Source organism: Misgurnus anguillicaudatus, chromosome 19 (genome assembly GCF_027580225.2).
Source record: "Misgurnus anguillicaudatus chromosome 19, ASM2758022v2, whole genome shotgun sequence".
NCBI lineage: Eukaryota > Metazoa > Chordata > Actinopteri > Cypriniformes > Cobitidae > Misgurnus > Misgurnus anguillicaudatus.
Window position 1 is genome coordinate 21,147,455 of NC_073355.2, and position 20,406 is coordinate 21,167,860.

The 20,406-nt window shown below is 37.1% G+C and overlaps 1 protein-coding gene across 6 annotated transcripts in view; it reads right to left on the reverse strand.

The window, feature by feature from the left end:
* Positions 1–20,406, reverse strand: part of asic2 (acid-sensing (proton-gated) ion channel 2) — a 399,158-nt gene that overhangs the window by 41,287 nt on the left and 337,465 nt on the right. For all 6 annotated transcript variants that reach the window (XM_055192006.2, XM_055191990.2, XM_055191980.2 and 3 more), the window contains one exon: positions 4,204–4,331. In XM_055192006.2, coding sequence (XP_055047981.2) covers positions 4,204–4,331 — 128 coding nt within the window. The remainder of the gene's footprint in view (positions 1–4,203; positions 4,332–20,406) is intronic.

Below are 20,406 nucleotides of genomic sequence, written 5' to 3' on the forward strand. Positions count from 1 at the left end.
TACATGAGCAATGCTAAGTGGAAGAAATACAAGAGTCATGAGTTTTTAGGAGTTTGCCTGGAGCAAAATAGTTTTTTTAGAAAACTAAACATTCACTCTCACACCATCATCGTTCTAGGTGGAGTTTCTCTTAACAGAAAGTGAATGTACCTGTCCGTGAAACAGTGCATATATATTGCCTTGACACTAACCACATAACTAGATGCCCCCTTAATTCTCCATGAAAACAGCAGGAGCATATGGAAGTAATTTGAAACTTATTTCATCACAGCTGGATGTGTCATAAATAAAAGCTTCAAACATATAACAGGATTGCAATGATGAGATACATTAGAGTATAAAAGGATGAACATGGCTGCTTATTATCATCATAAAATTGATTTTGTGCCAATTATTTCTGTATATTGTGCTTCAATCAACTCTGAGCAATCAATAGCTTAATAAAAGCGACATCATTCAGTGCTTGCCAAAAACAGGCCTCACGTTCATAAACGTAATTATACACCGCAACTATAGAGGGCTGAGGTTAATAGTGAACTATCATTAGCCTGTATTTCAGTTTAACAGTTACACAAACATAACAATTAACATCATTAGGAAAAGCGGTAATCCTGCATAAACAGAATTAAGGAGGAAGTGCTAAAAAAACTCATTATAGCATCAAATATTTCACTGGTGTGGCACTATATGTTGTGCTGTTAGCAATACTGTTAATAATGATGGAAAGGGACATTTCTGAGATTAAAGCATCATGATCTCACAGGACAGCATACCAATTTCATATGGTGGTGTTTTTTTTTATAAATTCTTATTATGTGAATCATGCCAAATTGTATGATTATACGAAAAAAATGCTCATGAATCCCTACTTCAAACCTTATTGTCACGAGGTAAAAGTAGATCCCCTAAAATGTAGAAGTGAAATCATACATATTCACAAGTACAGTAGTTATGCCGTGGGGAAGCTACTAGTGGCATAAAAACAACAAACTTTAGCTTTAACTATCAGCAAAGGGAGGTTTAAGAGGGCTTAGCTTGTTTTCTTACATAGTGGGAAGACATGCACTTTATGAGACTGATTGCAAACAACTGGCAGTGGATCTGCTGATAGCAAGGTCATGGCTGGAGATATTAAAGCCAAGACAACAGAGAGAAGATAAATGAAAACACAGTAGAGTTGTGTACAAATCCTTCACAATCTAAAATACAAGATGCCATAGCGAGCAGTCAGCCTCTGATATTAAAACCTGATACAAAAAAAAAAAAAACTATGAGAATGAACAGACATTGACCAAAGTCTACTTATATGCCCAGACACACCAACCTCTGCTATAATTCTTTTAAATCTCATTTAGAACGCTTAAGACCGAGCACCCTCATGAGACAAAATATAAATATAGCACATGAATAGAAATGCAGAGCAATGAGAAGCACAACCACATGTACGTGTTGTGCATAATCTCACCGATGCCCGGTATTAACATTCATTTTGGGTGATATGATCACTATGGGTGGCACGGTTCATGAAAAAAATCTGAACCGTTCGGTTCGCTTGTCTCGGTTCGGAGCACGTGTGTGTCGTACGGTTCAACGGTTCATGGCATGCGCAATGTATGTAGCCTCGTGCCCTGTATGTGACCTCAGATAGCGTGTTCCCCCTTTCGCGAATAGCGCGAAAGAAGAGGTGACTGCTGTGGAGAGTAAGTGCTGACGGTCATGTTACGTGTAGAAATGGCAAGAGGGAGAGAAAAAGAAGTCTGCCCGCAGTTGGCGTCGTATAAGTTTGGTGTGTGGAAACATTTTTTATTTCATGTTACCTATGATGACAGCGGAAATAAAACAATAGATAAAGCCACACGCGCGACAACCTTCTCTCCGACCATTTATCTAATCTGAGGTAATGAACACTGTTTTACGTCTTTTCGTATTCAGCGCTATTTTTAGCCTTTCGTTGATAAAACGAAAGCGGCTGATTTCCGCGTAGTTTCATTTTGCTAGCATGTGAAAGTTGCGCGATCTTATTTCATAAACTGCCCCTTAAAGTAATCAGGACAGAAATGGTCAAAAGTGGACAAAAGAGACGGATTTAAATATTACAGGTGTAAACGTTATGTTTCTCTCTCGTTCACATATTCTCTTTGCAGTATTTAAGCAGCCTCTCAGTGATAAATCTTAAAGCTACACTGAAGTTGGCATTTTGATAAATGCAAGTTATCTTTGTGCGCTAAAAATGCACACAAAGTTCATGTAGATTGCAATACACATTCTCTTTTTTGCCAAATAAATGAAAAGCATGTTGAAATCATCAATGTCTTCCCTCTCGCTGTGTCAAAATCTCGCCTGGCTTTCCTCAGGGATGTTCCCAATAATGTGCATAAAGTCAAATTCAGTTTGTGCATGATTACATGATATAACTTTTTTTAATACTGTATCCTAAATTATGGATAATTAATACATTAATAAGATAATACATTTCTGGAGTGTTAAAAAAATAACAACAAGAACCGTACTGAACCGAGAACCGTGACCATAGAACCGTGATACGAACCGAACCGAGGGTTTTGTGAACCGTGCCACCCCTAATGATCACAGGTGGTCAGGTGAGACACAATTCTGTTTACATCTGTCATTAAAGTCAATCTCTGTTAGACAGCTGGACTAAGATCTCGAGACCTCTGCCCATCTCTGTGCTTCAGATGATTTCATATATTTATTTATTCGGCAGATGCTTTTTAATCTATTTTAGGAAATAGTTTCTTTAAAAAGGCCAAATCAAGCCAGCAAACTCTTATAGTAGGGTGTTAAACATTTACAACACATTTACATTTATGCATATGGCAGACACCATCCAATAGGGCTGTCACGATTATAAAATTTGGCTGATGGTTAATTGTTTAGTAAATTGTGACAATTATGACAATTAATTGTATGTTTTATTGCTTTGACATTTAATTCTTATACATTTTTTGTTTATGAAATAATTTTCACAGAATTTTGGTGTGATTATTTAAATTAAATCTTTTGCAAGGTCTACCTGGCAGTAAATATTAATACACATTACACATATTTAAAAGTAATCTGATACTGTCTCATTTATGCAGGCGCTGCAGCGCCCCCTTGTGTTTTTTAGAGAAATGTGCAATCATTGCGGTGATCTGAAATCATCGCGATGAGGTCATACAATCGCAATGAGATGTTTATTTAATTATTGTGACAGCCCTACCATCCAAAACGACTTGCAACAGTGCATTTTATCTGTATGTATGCATTTTATCAGTATGTATGTTCCCTGGGAATTAAAAGTGAAAGTGAAGTAATTGCCAATGTATGGAATGTGCCGTTTTCTGCATTTACACATCCAACCAGTCTGGGTTTGGATCAGACTGTCTAACCATTAGGGCAGCCATGGCTGCCCAATGACCTTTACACCATGTCCTAACGACTCGCAACATCACGACAAGTGATAAAATGTATCTAGTTATTGTCCCAACCAGCAGAGACATGATGCCGCAACGAGCAAATTGAATTTTATTATTGAAATGGTTTCGTTTTCTGCAATGTCACAGCTGACAGCTCCACCTACACCAGGATCTCTTTCAATGAAAGTTCTTATTATAGATATTAATCATCAAACATGAACAAGGAGGATTTGAGACGTTTAACACTCTGGGGTCGACAGCGCCGCGTTCTGTTCTTTCTCCCTCAAGCAAGTCCTTTCAGAAATGCGTCGGAAAAATTAACTATAACTTAGCAAATATTGTCAGACAAACAAAAAATAAATGTCTACATAATGAGGAGAGGTACAGTCTTTTTCTTGTTACTTCCCTACATGAAATGAGTTGAGATCGCCATACCCCTGTTCTGATTGGCTGTGTTTTGTAATTTATTGTGCTGTGCCACACCCCTTTTTTGCATTTCGCTGGAATCATATTGCATCGCGTTAGGACACAGTGTTACACTACTACTGCAATGCTCTACCAATTCAACTATGTAACAATTGTTGTCAGGTCAATACGCATTTTTGTGCCAAATCCAATAGAGACTCATTAAAATCCTGTTAATATTATTGAAACATGCAACAAATAGCATAGTCAAAACATGGCCTGAAAGACAAGGACACAAATATACAGGAGAAAAATGGTGATGGCTGTGGAAGGAGAGGTGAAAGCAGGCAGGACGGAGGTAAGGTCAAAGTTTACTCACTCTCTGCTCCTGGGTTGCCACGAAGGTCTGAAAGCCTGGGGCGACTCCAAAACCAAGTTCATGAACAAAAGGAGGCTCTGACTGACTGTGGATCTGCACCCTTATACCTGCTTCAAACGCTGTCTCTTCTAAAACAGAAAAAGAAAGTGTAATCATTAGAAATACTTCAAACTGAAGGAAAATATAAGCAGAAGAAACACTTTACAGACTATGGGCCCTATCTTGCACCCAGCGCAATTGACTTTGTCAGTGACGCATGTATCATTCGTAATTTGCACCGGTGCACAGCGGGTTTTTCCCTCCACAGACGCACGTCGGCAAACTAGGGAATGAACTTGCGCTCCCTGGGCGGTTCAGCGCAAAAAAAATCCCTGATGCTATTTTGCGGTTTCAAAAAACAATTGCGCCACTGACCAGAAAAAACTAGTCTAAAGTCAGTTGCGCGTTGTTCATTATGCTATTTTAAGGGCGCATGCTTGACCATAATGTATAGCATGCACAACGCGCACACAATTTGCTTATCTAATCTACACAGATGCAACAGTTATTTTTGCAAATCATAAATTGTTACAATAAAAAATATTAACACAAGAGATAAGGGAAATCATTATGGTGAGCATTGTGGTGAAAGTTTTTATTTATTGTGTGGCTGCGTTAAAAAATTATCATGCAAATAGATTAAAATATTTTCATAAGTTTGTTGTGTGGCTGTATTACATTTATTTTATGTAAATAATAATTAAAATGTTTTCATAAGAAACCTTAATGTATATGAACTTGATTTGTAAGTGTACTTTGGGGTTGGACTGCTTGGGTTTCTTCACTTTCAGCGGTGAGGGTGGACGCAGCGATGTCCTCATCTGGCGTCAGGTCCTGTGTAGAGCCATCCCCATACAAAACAACTTCTCTGTCTTTGACTGCTCTTACAAGAACGTGGGTCTCCTCGGCTGTGACCCGCTCCTGGTGTGCGGCTGGTAAATCCGTCATAATAATAGCAACCCGTCATGGAACTTGCGCACTTGCGTTTAAAGGGAATGTTGGTTGACATTCTGATTGGTTTATTTGACGTTACGCCCAAACCACACCTATGAATAATGAACCTATTTCAGACCAACCCCTTATTGATTTGCGCCTGACGCAAGAGTTATTTCTCCCGCCGGGAAAATAGCAAAAGTGCCCTAGATCCGCTCACTTGCGCTTTGCACTTGCGACGATCGTTAAAATAGGGCCCTATAAGTTATTTTACAACTACTGTAGTTGTCAACTGTAAGTCGTAAGAGTATTAGTAGAATCTGCTTTAAAGCAATGAAACATTGTAAGAAGTGCTATACAAATAAATGTGACTCAACTTCTGCAACAACAATGCAACACTGTTAGCTTCCGTATTTTCCAGACTATTTTTTTTTTTACATAATTTGGCTGGTGCTGCGTCTTATCATCAGGTGTGCACTGTAAGTCAGTATGAATTAATTTTGACATTTATGAGGCAACATTTCCATCTACAGCTGCGAGAGTCCACCATATGCTGTTCCTGTATTTATGTAATTCAATGATGTGAAATGATGAGCCTGTGAACTTCACGCTAGTTGGCTTGTTCAGTTAATTTATCTTATTCAACCTCTCAGGTAAGTTCTGTATGCTATCGTTTATCGTTTAAATAACTGATAATATTACTTTAACGTACAGACACCTATTCAGCCTGCTGCTCTGTGCTATTGTTTAGTTGAATAACTTGCCTTTCCAGATTAAATGTCTGTTCTTCGGCTTGGATTTTGTGAAGTAATTTTCTAAATTAATGCAACGTATAGTCCACTGCGACTTATATATGTTATTTTGTCTTAATGAGGCATTTTTGAATGAAGCGACTTATAGGGCTCTATCTTACACCCGGCGCAATGCAGCACAATGCGCGACGCAAGTGTGTTTCGCTAGTTTCCACCCTAATTTTCACGTTTAGCGCCGCGTTGTTTAAATAGCAAATGCATTTGCGCCCCCTTTGCGCCCATGGGCGTTCTGGTCTGAAAAACGAGGTGTGTTCAGGTGCATTGTTGGCGCGTTGCTATTTTGAGGCAACTAAAATAGACTACGCCATTGACCAACAAAAACCTGGTCTAAAGTCTAAAGTCAATGGCGCAATATGTTTTATGTTATTTAAAGAGCGCATTAGTAATAATATGCGCCTATAAACGGGAGGACAACGCGGGTTTGCTTATCACAAAGTACATAAATGTGCAGCAGCACAAAAATGCTTTTAAATATGAAAGATTAAAGGATTGAATTTAAGAGATTATTATTGAGTCTCTTGGACATATTTATAAATGAGGACTGATTATGAGACGTTAGAAGGCGCAAAGAGCTGCTTTACCTGCAGCCTGATAAGTAAATAAATGCTTTGCTTTAATCAAATGCATCTGTTTTAAATGTTTTTTTTTAATGCTACCTCACGGATTTATTGTATATGATGACTCTGTACCTGTGGATATGGCGAGATGAGAAACATTTGTAAGTAATGCTTAAAAAAACTCTTTGCTAAAAAAAAACGCTGTCCAAAGTGCTGAAACGTGAGGAGAGCCGTTTGTAATTTCTTTATCTCCTGTTTGTTACAAATAAAGTATTTTTAGAGTACAAACCTTATCTTACATACTTGTAAATTATTTTTTGATGATATTGGATAGCCATTTAAAGCAATTAAAAGCGTGCTTTTTACTTCCATGACTAAAAGAAAACGGGTTTTAAAGGTTTTAATAAAAAAATAACAATTTCAATACAAGTGAAAAACAACACAATTATTTAACATTAATCTTAAACTGGGGATCTTCTACCTCCGCTTAGTTTTTCAGTTTACAAAGTCCGTCATCTAAATAGGAATTAGACATAGCGCCAGCGCAACTTGCTTTTAAAGGGAATGAGAGCTGTGACTCTCATTGGTTTACTGCACGTTACGCCCAAAATACTCCCATTACAATAGGACCAACCCTTTTCGACCATGCGCTCGGCGCACAAACCATTTTTCACGTTGTTAAATTAGCAAAAGTGGATTCGGACACGCCCATTTAGACGTTGCGCTGTGCGCTTTAGACAATGCGCTTAGATCGTTAAAATAGGGCCCTTAGTCCGGAATTTTTTTTTGAAACCAAACAAAGCTGTTAAAGGAGTAGTCTACTCATTTTCAATATTAAAATATGTTATTACCTTAAAGGCGGAGTCCACGATGTTTGAAAAACGCGTTGGAAAAGGAGACGGGCCGAATACAAAACACACTTATAGCCAATCAAATCAAATCAAATGCCGGGTTGCGTATGTGTGGGGCGGGTCTATCAACAGAAGGTCCAGATTCTATTGGGGTAGGGGCGTGTTTGTTTAGGTGATTTCAAATATCAACATTGGCTTTCAAACATCATGGACTCCGCCGTTAACTAAGAACTGTTGATACATCCCTCTATCATCTGTGTGCGTGCACGTAAGCGCTGGAGTGCGCTGCGACGCTTCGATAGCATTTAGCTTAGCCCCATTCATTCAATTGTACCATTTAGAGATAAAGTTAGAAGTGACCAAACACATCAACGTTTTTCCTATTTAAGACGAGTAGTTATACACGCAAGTTTGGTGGTACAAAATAAAACGTAGCGCTTTTCTAAGCGGATTTAAAAGAGGAACTAAATTTTATGGCGTAATAGCACTTTTGGGAGTACTTCGACTCGGCGCAGTAACACCCTCCCTCTCCCATTATGAGAGTGAGAAGGGGAGCGGACTTTTCAGGCGAGTCGAAGTACTCCCAAAAGTGCTATTACGCCATAAAATATAGTTCCTCTTTTAAATCCGCTTAGAAAAGCGCTACGTTTTATTTTGTACCACCAAACTTGCTCGTATAACTACTCGTCTTAAATAGGAAAAACGTTGATGTGTTTGGTCACTTCTAACTTTATCTCTAAATGGTACAATCGAATGAATGGGGCTAAGCTAAATGCTATCGAAGCGTCGCAGCGCCCTCCAGCGCTTACGTGCACGCACACAGATGATAGAGGGATGTATCAACAGTTTTTAGTTAATGTAATAACATATTTTAAAATTGAAAATGAGTAGAGTATTCCTTTAATTTTGTTTCAACTGGTTTTGGGAATACTTTTAAACCTACATAGTAAACAGTGTAATTCCAAAATTAATTTTAACGCAATCTCATAGTCTTAAATGATCCTGTAAGTGGAAAAGATTTTTGAAAATGTGTACTCTCACACATTTAATATCTGCCATTTTGTCTGAGCCTTACTGGCCTGTGATATTAGTTATGAGTGACGTGTTGAATCCCGCCTGTCTCTTCTGTTCTCAAAGGCTTGGTAAAAAGAGAAACCTCATTCAGTCACCAGGACCCCTGCAGGCTTGCAGGCATCTTAACAGCCATCTATAACAGGAGATCACAGTTACAAAGACCCCCCATCTTCCACTCACACTCCAGAGGCCAAAGCATTGATGGAAACACACGGCGACAGCAGCTTCAAGCAACCTTTCACACACTGGGAGCAGTCAATACTTGTGTGTGTGTGCGTTTGTATGTGTGCGTGCAATCAGTGTCATAAGTAGCAGACTGTAACCTTTCAAATATGATGGTTTCCAGAAGACTACGAAGGAGAAAAATGCATAAAACAATGATCAGTAGGGTTACATTGTTGGAGTTTCTGTATTTTTCTTTCAGAATTTGGTTTATTTTTGGTAAACACTGACACTGAATGACTCATTCACTTTCTTAATCAGTCAGAGTGGACCACATTAGTCATTACATTAACATTTACTGTGTTATGACACATTAGGGTTGTGAAAATAAATTTAGTGTAATGACTGACTGGTTGCAAGACGTTAAGATGTGTAGTTAAGATTACAATATGCTACCAAACACTGTTGCTTTTTGTTTGTACTTTTGTTTGGTATATTTGCATTCTTCAAGATACCTTTAAATCCTTTATTTCTATTCTAACAATGAATGTCATGTGTGTTCGGAGTGTCATGTGTGTTGCTCGTGTTCAAAATATGTGTTTGTTTTGTCACAATTGAAGAACAATCCTATATAAGGTCTTCTATAAAAAGATGTCTTAAAGGCTTAAACACACAATGGCTATATGTAGAGGATTAGGTTTAGAAAAATGGTAAGAAAAAACATAATTAGCTCAGTATACAAACATCAGAATCCAATGCAGTAAAACAAGTGTGTTTGTGCGTGTGTGTGTGTGTGTTAAGACCAAAGCTAAAATGGGCACAAGCAGATGAGAAGAACCCAAAACAACACTGCAGCTTTTGAAGTCTGTCTCTTTGCCTTTTTCTCTTCCACCTGACACTTTAGATATTACAGATGAAAGACAGGTCATTATGAGCCGATGATGGGGGACGAGGTGAAGAGAGAAAGAAGAGAGGGAAAGTCAACATCATCTGTTTGGCGAGCCACTGCTTTATCCTCCCATAAAACAACCTATTTTTGGCACACTGTGCTACTAGGTTTCATTTGTACTTCACTGATTTTCCTTCATCTTGCTTCAACAAGTTGTTTTTATTTGATTTTCGCAGTGATTAACACATTTGCACTTAATTGTGGTTCAAAATGATTGTTGACTCTTCTTCTGCCGTGGCTTCTCAGTTCAATACTTAAACAAGCTGGCTTTAATTAAAGTTCTGAAATGACAAAATCATTGAAATATTTGCCATGCGAGATTTAATGCCCTTGCAGATTGAGGCTGTTGATTCGAGACTCAGTGATCAACCACCAAAACCTGCCAGCGTTTCCACAGCTACAAAGTGGAAAAACAACACACGCTGAGCGGAATGCATAAATATCCTGCTTTGATCAGGAACCGGGAGGAAAGAACGGGCATGAAGACATGGAAAGATTTGTTGGATAACCATTTTTATTAGATAGCACAGATATTTCTGTCAAAACTAATGCTTTTTTCTTATGATAGTTTCTCTATTTTTATTTTGTCGTTTTGATTCTCGTGTTAATGTGACTTCACATAAACAAAGCCCCGCCATTTTCATTTTATTTTACCCAAAAGCTTTTCTAAATGTGTTTGTTACCATTTGGTAGCGCTAATGCGGCTAAATATACTATTTGTCTCAAACTATATTCACATAAATCAGATCTATTTTTAACCAAAAGCACTCTGTGAGTGAGGAGCAGTAGCTCATTTCCATATATGGGTACACACATGAAAACTTTTTTGCTCCCAACCAAACAAGGCCATTTTATATATGCTATAACAAATTATATATGTGGTATTTTAAAGATGCAGTGTGTAAATTTTAGTGGCATCTAGTGGTGAGGTTGTGAATTGCAACCAATGGCTCAGCCCACTGCTCACCCCTCACTTTTGAAACACACAGAGAACCTATGGTAGCCGCCACCGGACAAACATGCCATCGTTGTAGACAACTTAGTAAAACACTTTGTCCGTTAAAGGCTTCTGTAGAAACATGGCGGCACAAAATGGCGACTTCTATGTAAGGGGACCCTCGGTGTATGTAGATAAAAACGTCTCATTCTAAGGTAATAAACACATAATGGTTCATTATGTAAGGTTCATTATACTGCCCTCCAAAGGCTAAGTGCAGTATCTACGCAAACACTGAAACTGAGAAAAATGGCTTTAAAGTTTTTACACTAGCCAGCCAAACATGTTGTAGCTAGATTAGTGGTAATGCATTTATGTAATGCCTTGTTAGGAAGAAATTTTTTATAGATAAAACCATGACCACCAATGTGACCTTTGACTCCCAAAATGCAGATACTGCACTCTGCCTTTGGATAACCTTAAACAACTAAAACACTATTGCAAAAGCAAAGTGCAGTATCTACGAACTAAATGTGTTCATTTAACTTTTTCTCTTGCTTCTTAATACATGTTGATTGTTTTTAATAACTGTAATAGTTTTTTTCTTGATGTTTGCATGTTGTGAATGCTAAAAATGCTCCTTTTACCACAAAGAGTATTTTACTCATTTTATTAATTTTTATTTATTAAAAAAATTACATTAGACAAGGTTTGCTTTAAAACAGTAATTAAAAATTAACACAATTTAAAAATAGAAGAACATGTTTGTCCCAAAGATGTTTCAAATGTACTATAAGTGGTAACTAACAGTATGCACATTTTAGTTAATTTTCATGTTGTCTCAAAGTAGCACAGTTATATAAACTTAGATATTCTTAAGATTAGCTTAAGAAGTACTAAACAAAATGTTTTAATATTAAGTAGCATACAAAATTAGTTCGTGGAAAAAGAGCACTTATTATGGAAGTGTACTTTTTCACCTAGTGTGCTTTCTGCCGGCCCGGCTGCGCTCGTCAGGTTGACTGAGCGCCGCTAACTTTGCCTAACAAATATAACTTTACCAGACTCTTGTCAAACTTATCAAAAAAAGGAGTAACCCCTGTCAATACAATTGGATTAGCTGCCTAAAAAGTGGAGAGGTGTTCGAATCAACAAACACCAATGCGACTGAATCGGATTTTATTATTATTGTCAGAGGATATTGCCTTCAATGGAGCAGCACAGGTAGGTCAGCTAGCAGCTGGCTAGTCAATGTTAATTACTTATAAAGCTGTAATTTGCCTTAGTATGAGTTATTATTTTGCTATCTTCCTTACCCGTATTTGTTTATTTGCGTTTTAACGCGAGTTAACATCATTTGGCCGCGGGATTCTGCCATGGTTGGTTTGTTGTTGTGTGTTACGATCGGGGCAAACCGCAGTATCTGCGGTGTCAAAGCCGGGGAAACAAAGCCAGAACGCAGTAACGTCACTTACTGCGGTTTGCCTTGGTATTAGCATGGATTTTGTAGTTACTGCAATTTTGTCACCCTCGTTTCTCTAAAACGGGACAAAATTTAACCAGGAGACTTTGTCACAAGACAGAACAGATGTCATAAAGCTAATTTCAAGCATTAACTCAATTTCGACCAAGCGTGTAGTTACTGCGCTTTGGCTTTGGACGGCAGTATACACCCCTAATAATATAGTTTTGTATATTATTTTGCATTTCTGTCAAGAGATCCTTCTAAAAATTACACACTGCACCTTTAAGCTGAAATTCCACAGAACCATTCTAGGCACACCCGCGACTTATATTACATCTTGTAAAAATGGTCATAATAATGTGGCATTTAATGTTTATTGAGCTGTTTTCCTCATGGGTGCTGTTTGTCAATCACATATACAGTGCACTGTCAGAAAAAATGGTCTAGAAATGGTCCCTAGTTCTCACTCGGGTAGTACCGTTTCAAAAAGTATACATTTGAACCTAAAGGATTCATAATTGTACCTCAGGGGTACATATTGCTACCAGATATACAACCCAAAATCAGAAAAAGTTGAAATTGTGAGTAAAAAAGGAATGGAATAAATTACAAATCTCATAAACACAAACTTTTAATCACAATAGAATATAGATAACATATAAAATGTTGAAAGTGAGACATTTTGAATTGGCATGCCAAATATTGGCTCCTTTTGGATTTCATGAGAGCTACACATTCCAAAAAAGTTGGGACAGGTAGCAATAAGAGGACAGAACATTTAAACGTACATATAAGGAACAGCTGAAGGACCAATTTGCAACTTATTAGGTCAATTGGCAACATCATTGGGTATAAAAAGAGCCTCTCACGGTACATTTACACGGGACGGAAGCGTTAGCGCTTGACGGAAGGCTAGTTTGAAGCGTGGCCAAGAGCCAATCACAGTGGCAGCAACACATGCTCCGGTCTTCCATAAACGTACAGTAATTGGCTGGCTCTGCCTAGGTTAGTTGCATAAGGCGATCTGATTGGCTGACGATTGATCTGATAGGCAACGCATGACGTCACCCGCATAATATCATCCAAGGATGCATAGAATCTGGAAAAATCGAAATTGATTTTGCTGACAAAATGTCACAAGGCATGATGGATCCATGGCTTGGCTCTACCATCTGAATGTCTCAACAGAAATCGAGACTCATCAGACCAGGCAACATTTTTCTAGTCTTCAACTGTCCAATTTTGGTAAGCTTGTGCAAATTGTAGCCTCTTTTTCTTATTTGTAGTGGTATCCGGTGGGTTCTTCTGCTGTTGTAGCCCATCTGCCTCAAGGTTGTGCGTGTTGTGGCTTCACAATTGCTTTGCTGCATACCTTGGTTGTAACAAGTGATTATTTCAGTCAAAGTTGCTCTTCTATCAGCTTGAATCAGTCGGCTCATTCTCCTCTGACCTCTAGCATCAACAAGGAATTTTCGCCCACAGGACTGCCGCATACTTTTTCACACCATTCTTTGTAAACCCTAGAAATGGTTGTGCGTGAAAATCCCAGTTACTGAGCAGATACTGAAATACTTAGACCGGCCTGTCTGGCACCAACAACCATGCCATGCTCAAAATGGCTTAAATCACCTTTCTTTCCCATTCTGACATTCAGTATGGAGTTCAGGAGATTGTCTTGACCAGGACCACACCCCTAAATGCATTGAAGCAACTGCCATGTGATTGGTTGATTAGATAATTGCATTAATGAGAAACTGAACAGGTGTTCCTAATAATCCTTTAGGTGAGTGCATATTTGTCCACACCCATGTTGATTAAAGTATTAAAAACTTGAAAAAAGTGTTAAATTAAGGTAAATTGAGAACAGATAAAATGTGAATATGCAATTAATCACAAGTTAACTCATGACAATCAGGTGATTAATCTAGATTAAATATTTTAATCGATTGAGAGCCCTACTTATATAATATAATACCCTTATATTATTATATTATTACCCTTATATAGATGGAAAGACATGTCATACTTTGATATATCTTATTAAATCACTACATAATATACAAAAGTATATGTTTCACATGAATATAATTTATTTTTAGGACAATATTTTTTATTATAACTGTAACTATATATTCTATTATATATTTAATAATTTCCCTATTTTCTGTGTTTTTATCTTTAAAGCAATGAATCATTGTAAAAAAAAGTGCTATACAAATGAATGAAACTTGACCTGACTCCTCCAAAAATAATTCATCACTGTTCAGCCAGACTCTTATCCACTTACTGATTTATGAAATAAGTTTGCAGTTAAATTTTGTCTGAAACTGGCTTAAAGACCGCACATGAAGATGAAATAAACTGGGACATTTTAAGGCTCTGAATCAATAGCATCAACTAGGAAGAGAAAACCAAGACAGTCTCAAGATGTGGAGGCAATAAAATCAAAAGATGAGGTCAACATGTTCCTCTTCTCATGAAGACAACGAAGCATGAAAATTATTACAAGAAGAGATAATGACTGTAAATTTAGGCAATATGAGGGTTTTCATTCAGATAAACAGAACAAGCGAGAAAAAAGCAGACCAGATGCAATCTGAAACGAGGGAGTGCAATGACAATTTGTGAAGGGGTATTACATTTTGAATTTAACAAACAACTAAATTATGGTGATCTCTACACTACTGCTGAGCTTCACCAGTGCATTTAAAAAAAGCATCAATACACATTCATAAATATTCAAATTTTAACAACGCACAAAAATCTTGCTCTACATAATATACTGTTTGTCTTCTTTTAAAGTGAATACGCTCTTCATCACTCTACAATCATAAAAGTCGCCAAACAGACAGAATGATGGATTGGCTGCACATTTATTCAGTGAAGCTCAAAGATCCGTCTCTGAATTTTAAAAAGATGATGGTAAGTTTATCATAGGCTCTTGCTCTGCTTCAAACGTGTCATCTTCCTTGTGCTTTGAACCAAGATTTTTTAAGGCGACATAGCAATTTAGTTTATTACATATGCATGCGCACACTCGTTCTTTGCTTCTTCTTCCATTTTCAATTTCTCCATGTCTTTCCCCAAGGCCCTCAAAAAAGTTAAACTCTGCTTAGCTCGCTCGTATTACAGGTAGAACGAGAGATGAAGTGTTTGCTTGAAATAATACAGACTCGAAGAAAGGAATCATCAAAACAGCAGGAGCCTTTCTGCTGCCTTTATGGCCAACCCTCCATCATGGATGCATTTCAGCCATAGGATACTTAAAAAAACCTCAAGAGACCTTGAATAAAATGATCTGGTAATAATAATGATAGGCCTGCATGCTTTACTGTATATTTGGTTTTAAAATATACACCAACCAACAATTACACCTAACATATATTTTTATTACCTCATTAATCAGAACTTTGAGATGTATAAGTGCACTCTAGAAAAAGCTGGGATATTTTGGGTCAAAAAGGGACAAACTCTAACCGTTAGGTATCAATTTATTCTATGCTGGGTTGTTTTAACCCATTGTTGGGTCAAATATATAAACCCATTTTTTTGTGTTAACCTCTTGAAAAGCGAGCCAACTCTAGCCCAAACCATGAAAAGACCTACTTTCGCTAAAATGGTTGTTTTTACTATAAACCATTTAGAGTATAAGCATAACTATGGTATCATTAGAGAGAAGACACTTTGAGCTTCATTAAAAAACTTAGAAAGGCTGAAGTACATTGGAATAAAACTTTTTTGCATAACATCTGCAAAAAAAGTTTTCTTAGTGTGTGTGAAACCTAGAAATGCAATGATCCCAAAGCCACCAGTCTAAAGAAGTTATATTTCACGTTTGAGGTCAATAGGCCCAAAAAATGAGGTTCTTGCAAGGGTTTTTGTAAGACTAGTGCCTTTTCTAAGTGCCAGTCAGCCCCAAAATAAAAGTCTTTTGTTTACATGCATACACGTTTGTTCTTATTATTATTTATCCTTATGTTAGCATATAAAATGCAGTTTCCACGCCAGGAAATAAAACGTCACACAAAGATCGTGGGATTTGTTATCTAATTGGCTACATGTTCTTTCTATCAATATTACAAGCAAGTCAAATGACGTCATGATATTTGACAGCACTGTTTGGATATTATGTATTATACTCCCACCTACTTTTAAAAACAAAGTTTGACTGCGGGTTTTTTCTGTTTAGCTGAACCTAAAGCGTAATCTCATATACAGTGTTATGACGTTAATAGTCCTTAAATTGTATATTATATTCTATTACAAGATGTTCATGCAAAATCTGATGTAAACAACAGACTATATATATCTATATTTCATGGATTATACGCATTTTTGGACAAAAATGGTCATTGGATGTATTCTATTAGACGGTTTCACGAGTTATTCACACATCTGAAACAGACTGGATTCGACTTATATCTACACAAAGGTAAGAAGTCCCGTTTATATTCTGCATGTTGTCATTCGGACTTCTGTCACAAAATACTACATTTATCATGCTAGAGCATCTATATCTCAAAACAGAGACCATACACTAATGCTAAACCCGTAGACCTTTTAAACGATGTATAGTAATGTTAATATTATTCATGTTTGTAGACAGTAGGCTACAGTATATAGATATTGTTAGCAGGGTTAAAAAACTGACATCATCCCGCCCACGAATTAGTGCCCGTCGAGAGGTTAATTTAATCCTTCCTAACTTCTGGGATCTTCTCTTTTTGACCCAAACTTTGATTTTTTAGAGTGTGATGGCCAGTTTTTAAAACACTTACATAGTGTAAGACCATATTTTACATAGAAGTTGTTTATTGTCTTTACAAAATGCCATAAACACTAACATGAATAAGACACCAATGCTAAAAAATATTATTTATTATTGACAATTATTGTGTTATAAAACTCTTCCAACAAGTTTATCATCTCAACTGTAGGGTGTTTGCGGTTACCAAGAAACTAGGGATGCAACCAATTGTTTGGCAACAAAGTTACTCAAACGAAAATAGCAAAAAACTCATTTGTGGTGTTCGGCCGAACGAGTGAAAAAACCGAATACATTTTACCGAACAATGAGGTCTTTGATGATGCGAGTGAATGCAGCAAACATGTTGTTAAGCATTTTAAAGTGTCCGAGAAAGACGCAAAGACATAAAGCACTACAAATTTCCTTTATCATTTAAAATTAAGACATCCTGAACACCATGCAATGGATGAGAAAGACATGACGGCGATCCTGGATAGCTTTATTTGTCTGCTGAATGCACAAGCACAAAGAACGAGAGACTTTTTGTCTCATGTCATAGAACAATGAAGAGTATCAGCAATATGTAATAAAAACTTCCTAGAACCAGTGAAGTCCTTTAGTAACAAACATGCTTACAGTTTTAGCCAAGACTCATTTATGTGTTCACATTTTAACAAGTGATTAGAGAAGTGACCAGGTGTAAAAGGCCCTATAATGACGGCTGGAATGTTAAAAAATGTTCATGGTTAAATAATGTGAAATAAATATAGTAAAAAGGACATTCTGAAAATGTAACTTGAGAAAATTGGCTAAATAATTAGGAAAATGAAAAAGAAAATGTTTGGTTGTTCGGTATTCGGCCTTCGGCTGAGGATTTCATTTTGTTCGGCTTTGGATAAGAATTTTCTTTTCGGTGCATCCCACAAGAAACCCAATTCATATTCATTTAGCATTCATATAGAATTTGAATATCACATGATGAGAGTATTTGCATATCCTGATGCTTCTCAGTTATTAAAAAAAGAAAAATGATTTAATGAACCGAGAGACCTTTCATAAATGAATCTAATTACGCTTCCAATTAAATACAATTTAAATATAAGTTTAACACCCTGTCGGCACTGTAAGAGAGCGCAGCACGACAAAACTAGATTGCTCTCATTAAAAGAAAGCTTTATTGATAAATAAGGGATCATCTAATTTTGTCGCATTGCATTACCATCGACACGCTCCCTTGCTGTGTAGACAGCTTTGTTCATAAAGAGAAGAATTGTAATTTGGCATGTTGTTCACTCACACTGCAAACACAACAATCTGGATTTCGGTGGCGGGCCATTGAGAACCCCGTGGGCCAGACTTGTTGTAATGACTGATCAGACACCAGTTTCTCTCACAAAATGGCAGTTCATGTCTAAATTGGACATAATACACGGCATAGATCACATTTAGAGAAAAATACATTTTAGAAGCTTGACAGACCTGATAAATGTCAATATCCTTTATATCTGTTTGAAAGTAAGAAACATCATCTAAAAGATTTATCAGCCTTGAAGCAGTGATAAATCTGTAAGTCTGGCTGTAGTTTTAAGGTACATCCTTTAAAAACAGCTGATGAAATATATAGTCATCTTGCCCCAGAGCCCTTTTTGTTTTCCATTGTTTATACTTCTTTAAACAATTTTAAATTCAGGCTCAGCTACCTTTCAAATGCTAATGAGCAATGGTGGTTCTAGATTTTTTTTTAACAAAACAAATCAATAATTATTTCAACCGACAAGCACTTTAAACAAAAAGCGCACAAAATAAATGTTTTTTCACTTGATTTCTAAACACTAAAGACTAAGGGGGTGTGCACACCAAAGCTTTTAAACGCCAGGCGGACGCCGACTGTCAGCTTTTTCAGCCGACTGCTAGCTTTTTTCAGCTGAGCGCTTTGGTTACTGTGATAACTTCTGCTTTGTTTATCAGTCATTAAACGATGCGCCGGTTTAACCCTGTATCACGAAATTATGTACCTATAGTCACGTAAATTTGTTAGTCTTTTCCGTGACACTGACATTTTTCCGCCTTTTCGCATAAACATGTCACGCATTTCTGTCACGTATTTGTTACTCAACTGTTTTGTCCTATTTTCTTACCATTGACCCTTCGGTTTAGGGTTAGATTTACATAAAATGACATCCTTACCCAAACCCAACTCTAACCCTAATGCCAGGCGACATTCTGTAGGCTGTAAGAAGAATTGTGTGCACAAAACTGGAGATTGGAAGTTACTAAATGTTGCTTTTATATAGCTGGTGATATTATATAGAATTACATTTTTTACTTATCTAATACACATTTGCACATCTGTAAACATACATTTTATATTTAATGCTACTTTTATTTAACCAGTTGTTTTTTATTGGTTTCTGTTACTAAGCTGTATGCACTACAACTGTACATTCTGTATTTTAATTGCACCTTTGTTGTCTTATGTTATTATTGCTTTTTTGCTTGGGTTTATCTTTGGTATTTCCCATTGTTGTAATTTTATTTTGTCTGAGGTTTTGATTGATTCGCTAATACCATTTACATGTTTTGGTTGGTTCTTTATTTGTGCAATCTACATTTTTGCTTGTATTTTGACTTGTATGTTTTTTATTTGTTTCTTATATCCCATTGTTTAAATTTTTCTGTATCTGGCATTTTTACCTTCTTGTTAATAAAGACTATATTTTCAAAACGTGGTTTTAATTTATTTCACAATGATAAAATATTATTTATGGGTGCATTCAGGTCCAGTTTGGGGGATTTTGGGATACAATTGGCCTAGTTTTGGGGGTTATGGATAAGTTGTGGGTAGGTTTTGGGGGGGATTTGGATAAGTAGTGGCTGAGGTTTGTGTAAAGGTGTTGGCAGTTTGGCTCAGGCAGTGTTCTGGGCCAGTTAAGGCTGATTCCAGGGACATGAACGAGGTTGTGGGTGAGTTTTGGTCTGCTTCAAGCATGGTTCTGGTATCCTTTAGGCTAGCAGTTAAGGGCCATTTGAGGGATGGGGTCCATGGCGGTATGTGGGGCACAAAAAAAGCCTGAATTCAACCTGATAACCAATTTGCTATCTGGGAATGGTTTAAAATGATAAAATATAAAAAAATAAATCATGAAAAAAGGTATAAACCAGTACCTAAACTGACTTCCTAACACAAACACCAAATCTAACCCTAAACCAAAGCGTCAATGGTTTGAAAATAGGACAAAACAGTTGAGTAACAAATATGTGATACGTAAACAGAAATGCGTGACGCAGTTCACGCAAAAAGGCAGATAAGCGTGTCAGTGTCACGGAAAAGACTCACAAATTTACGTGACTATAGATACATAATTTCGTGATACAGGGTTGGCCGGTTGGTTGTTGTGATCCCGCCCCTCCTCCACTGTAATTGGACGGCCATGTGAGAACTGACATTGACGAGCTGAGCTTTTCACCCAAAGTTGAATATTTTTCAACTCTTTTTTTTCTGCACTCGACTTTTCTTATCTGTAATGTTTTCATAGATTAGAAATCTGTAAAAGTTGCTCCCGCAGACCTGTTTCCTTCGCACTTCACTGCATTTCGCACACTTTGTGTTGGAGGCGTTGCGCAAAGACAGAGGAGAGGAGCATTGTTCTCGACTTGCTCTCGCTGTACTTGATGTC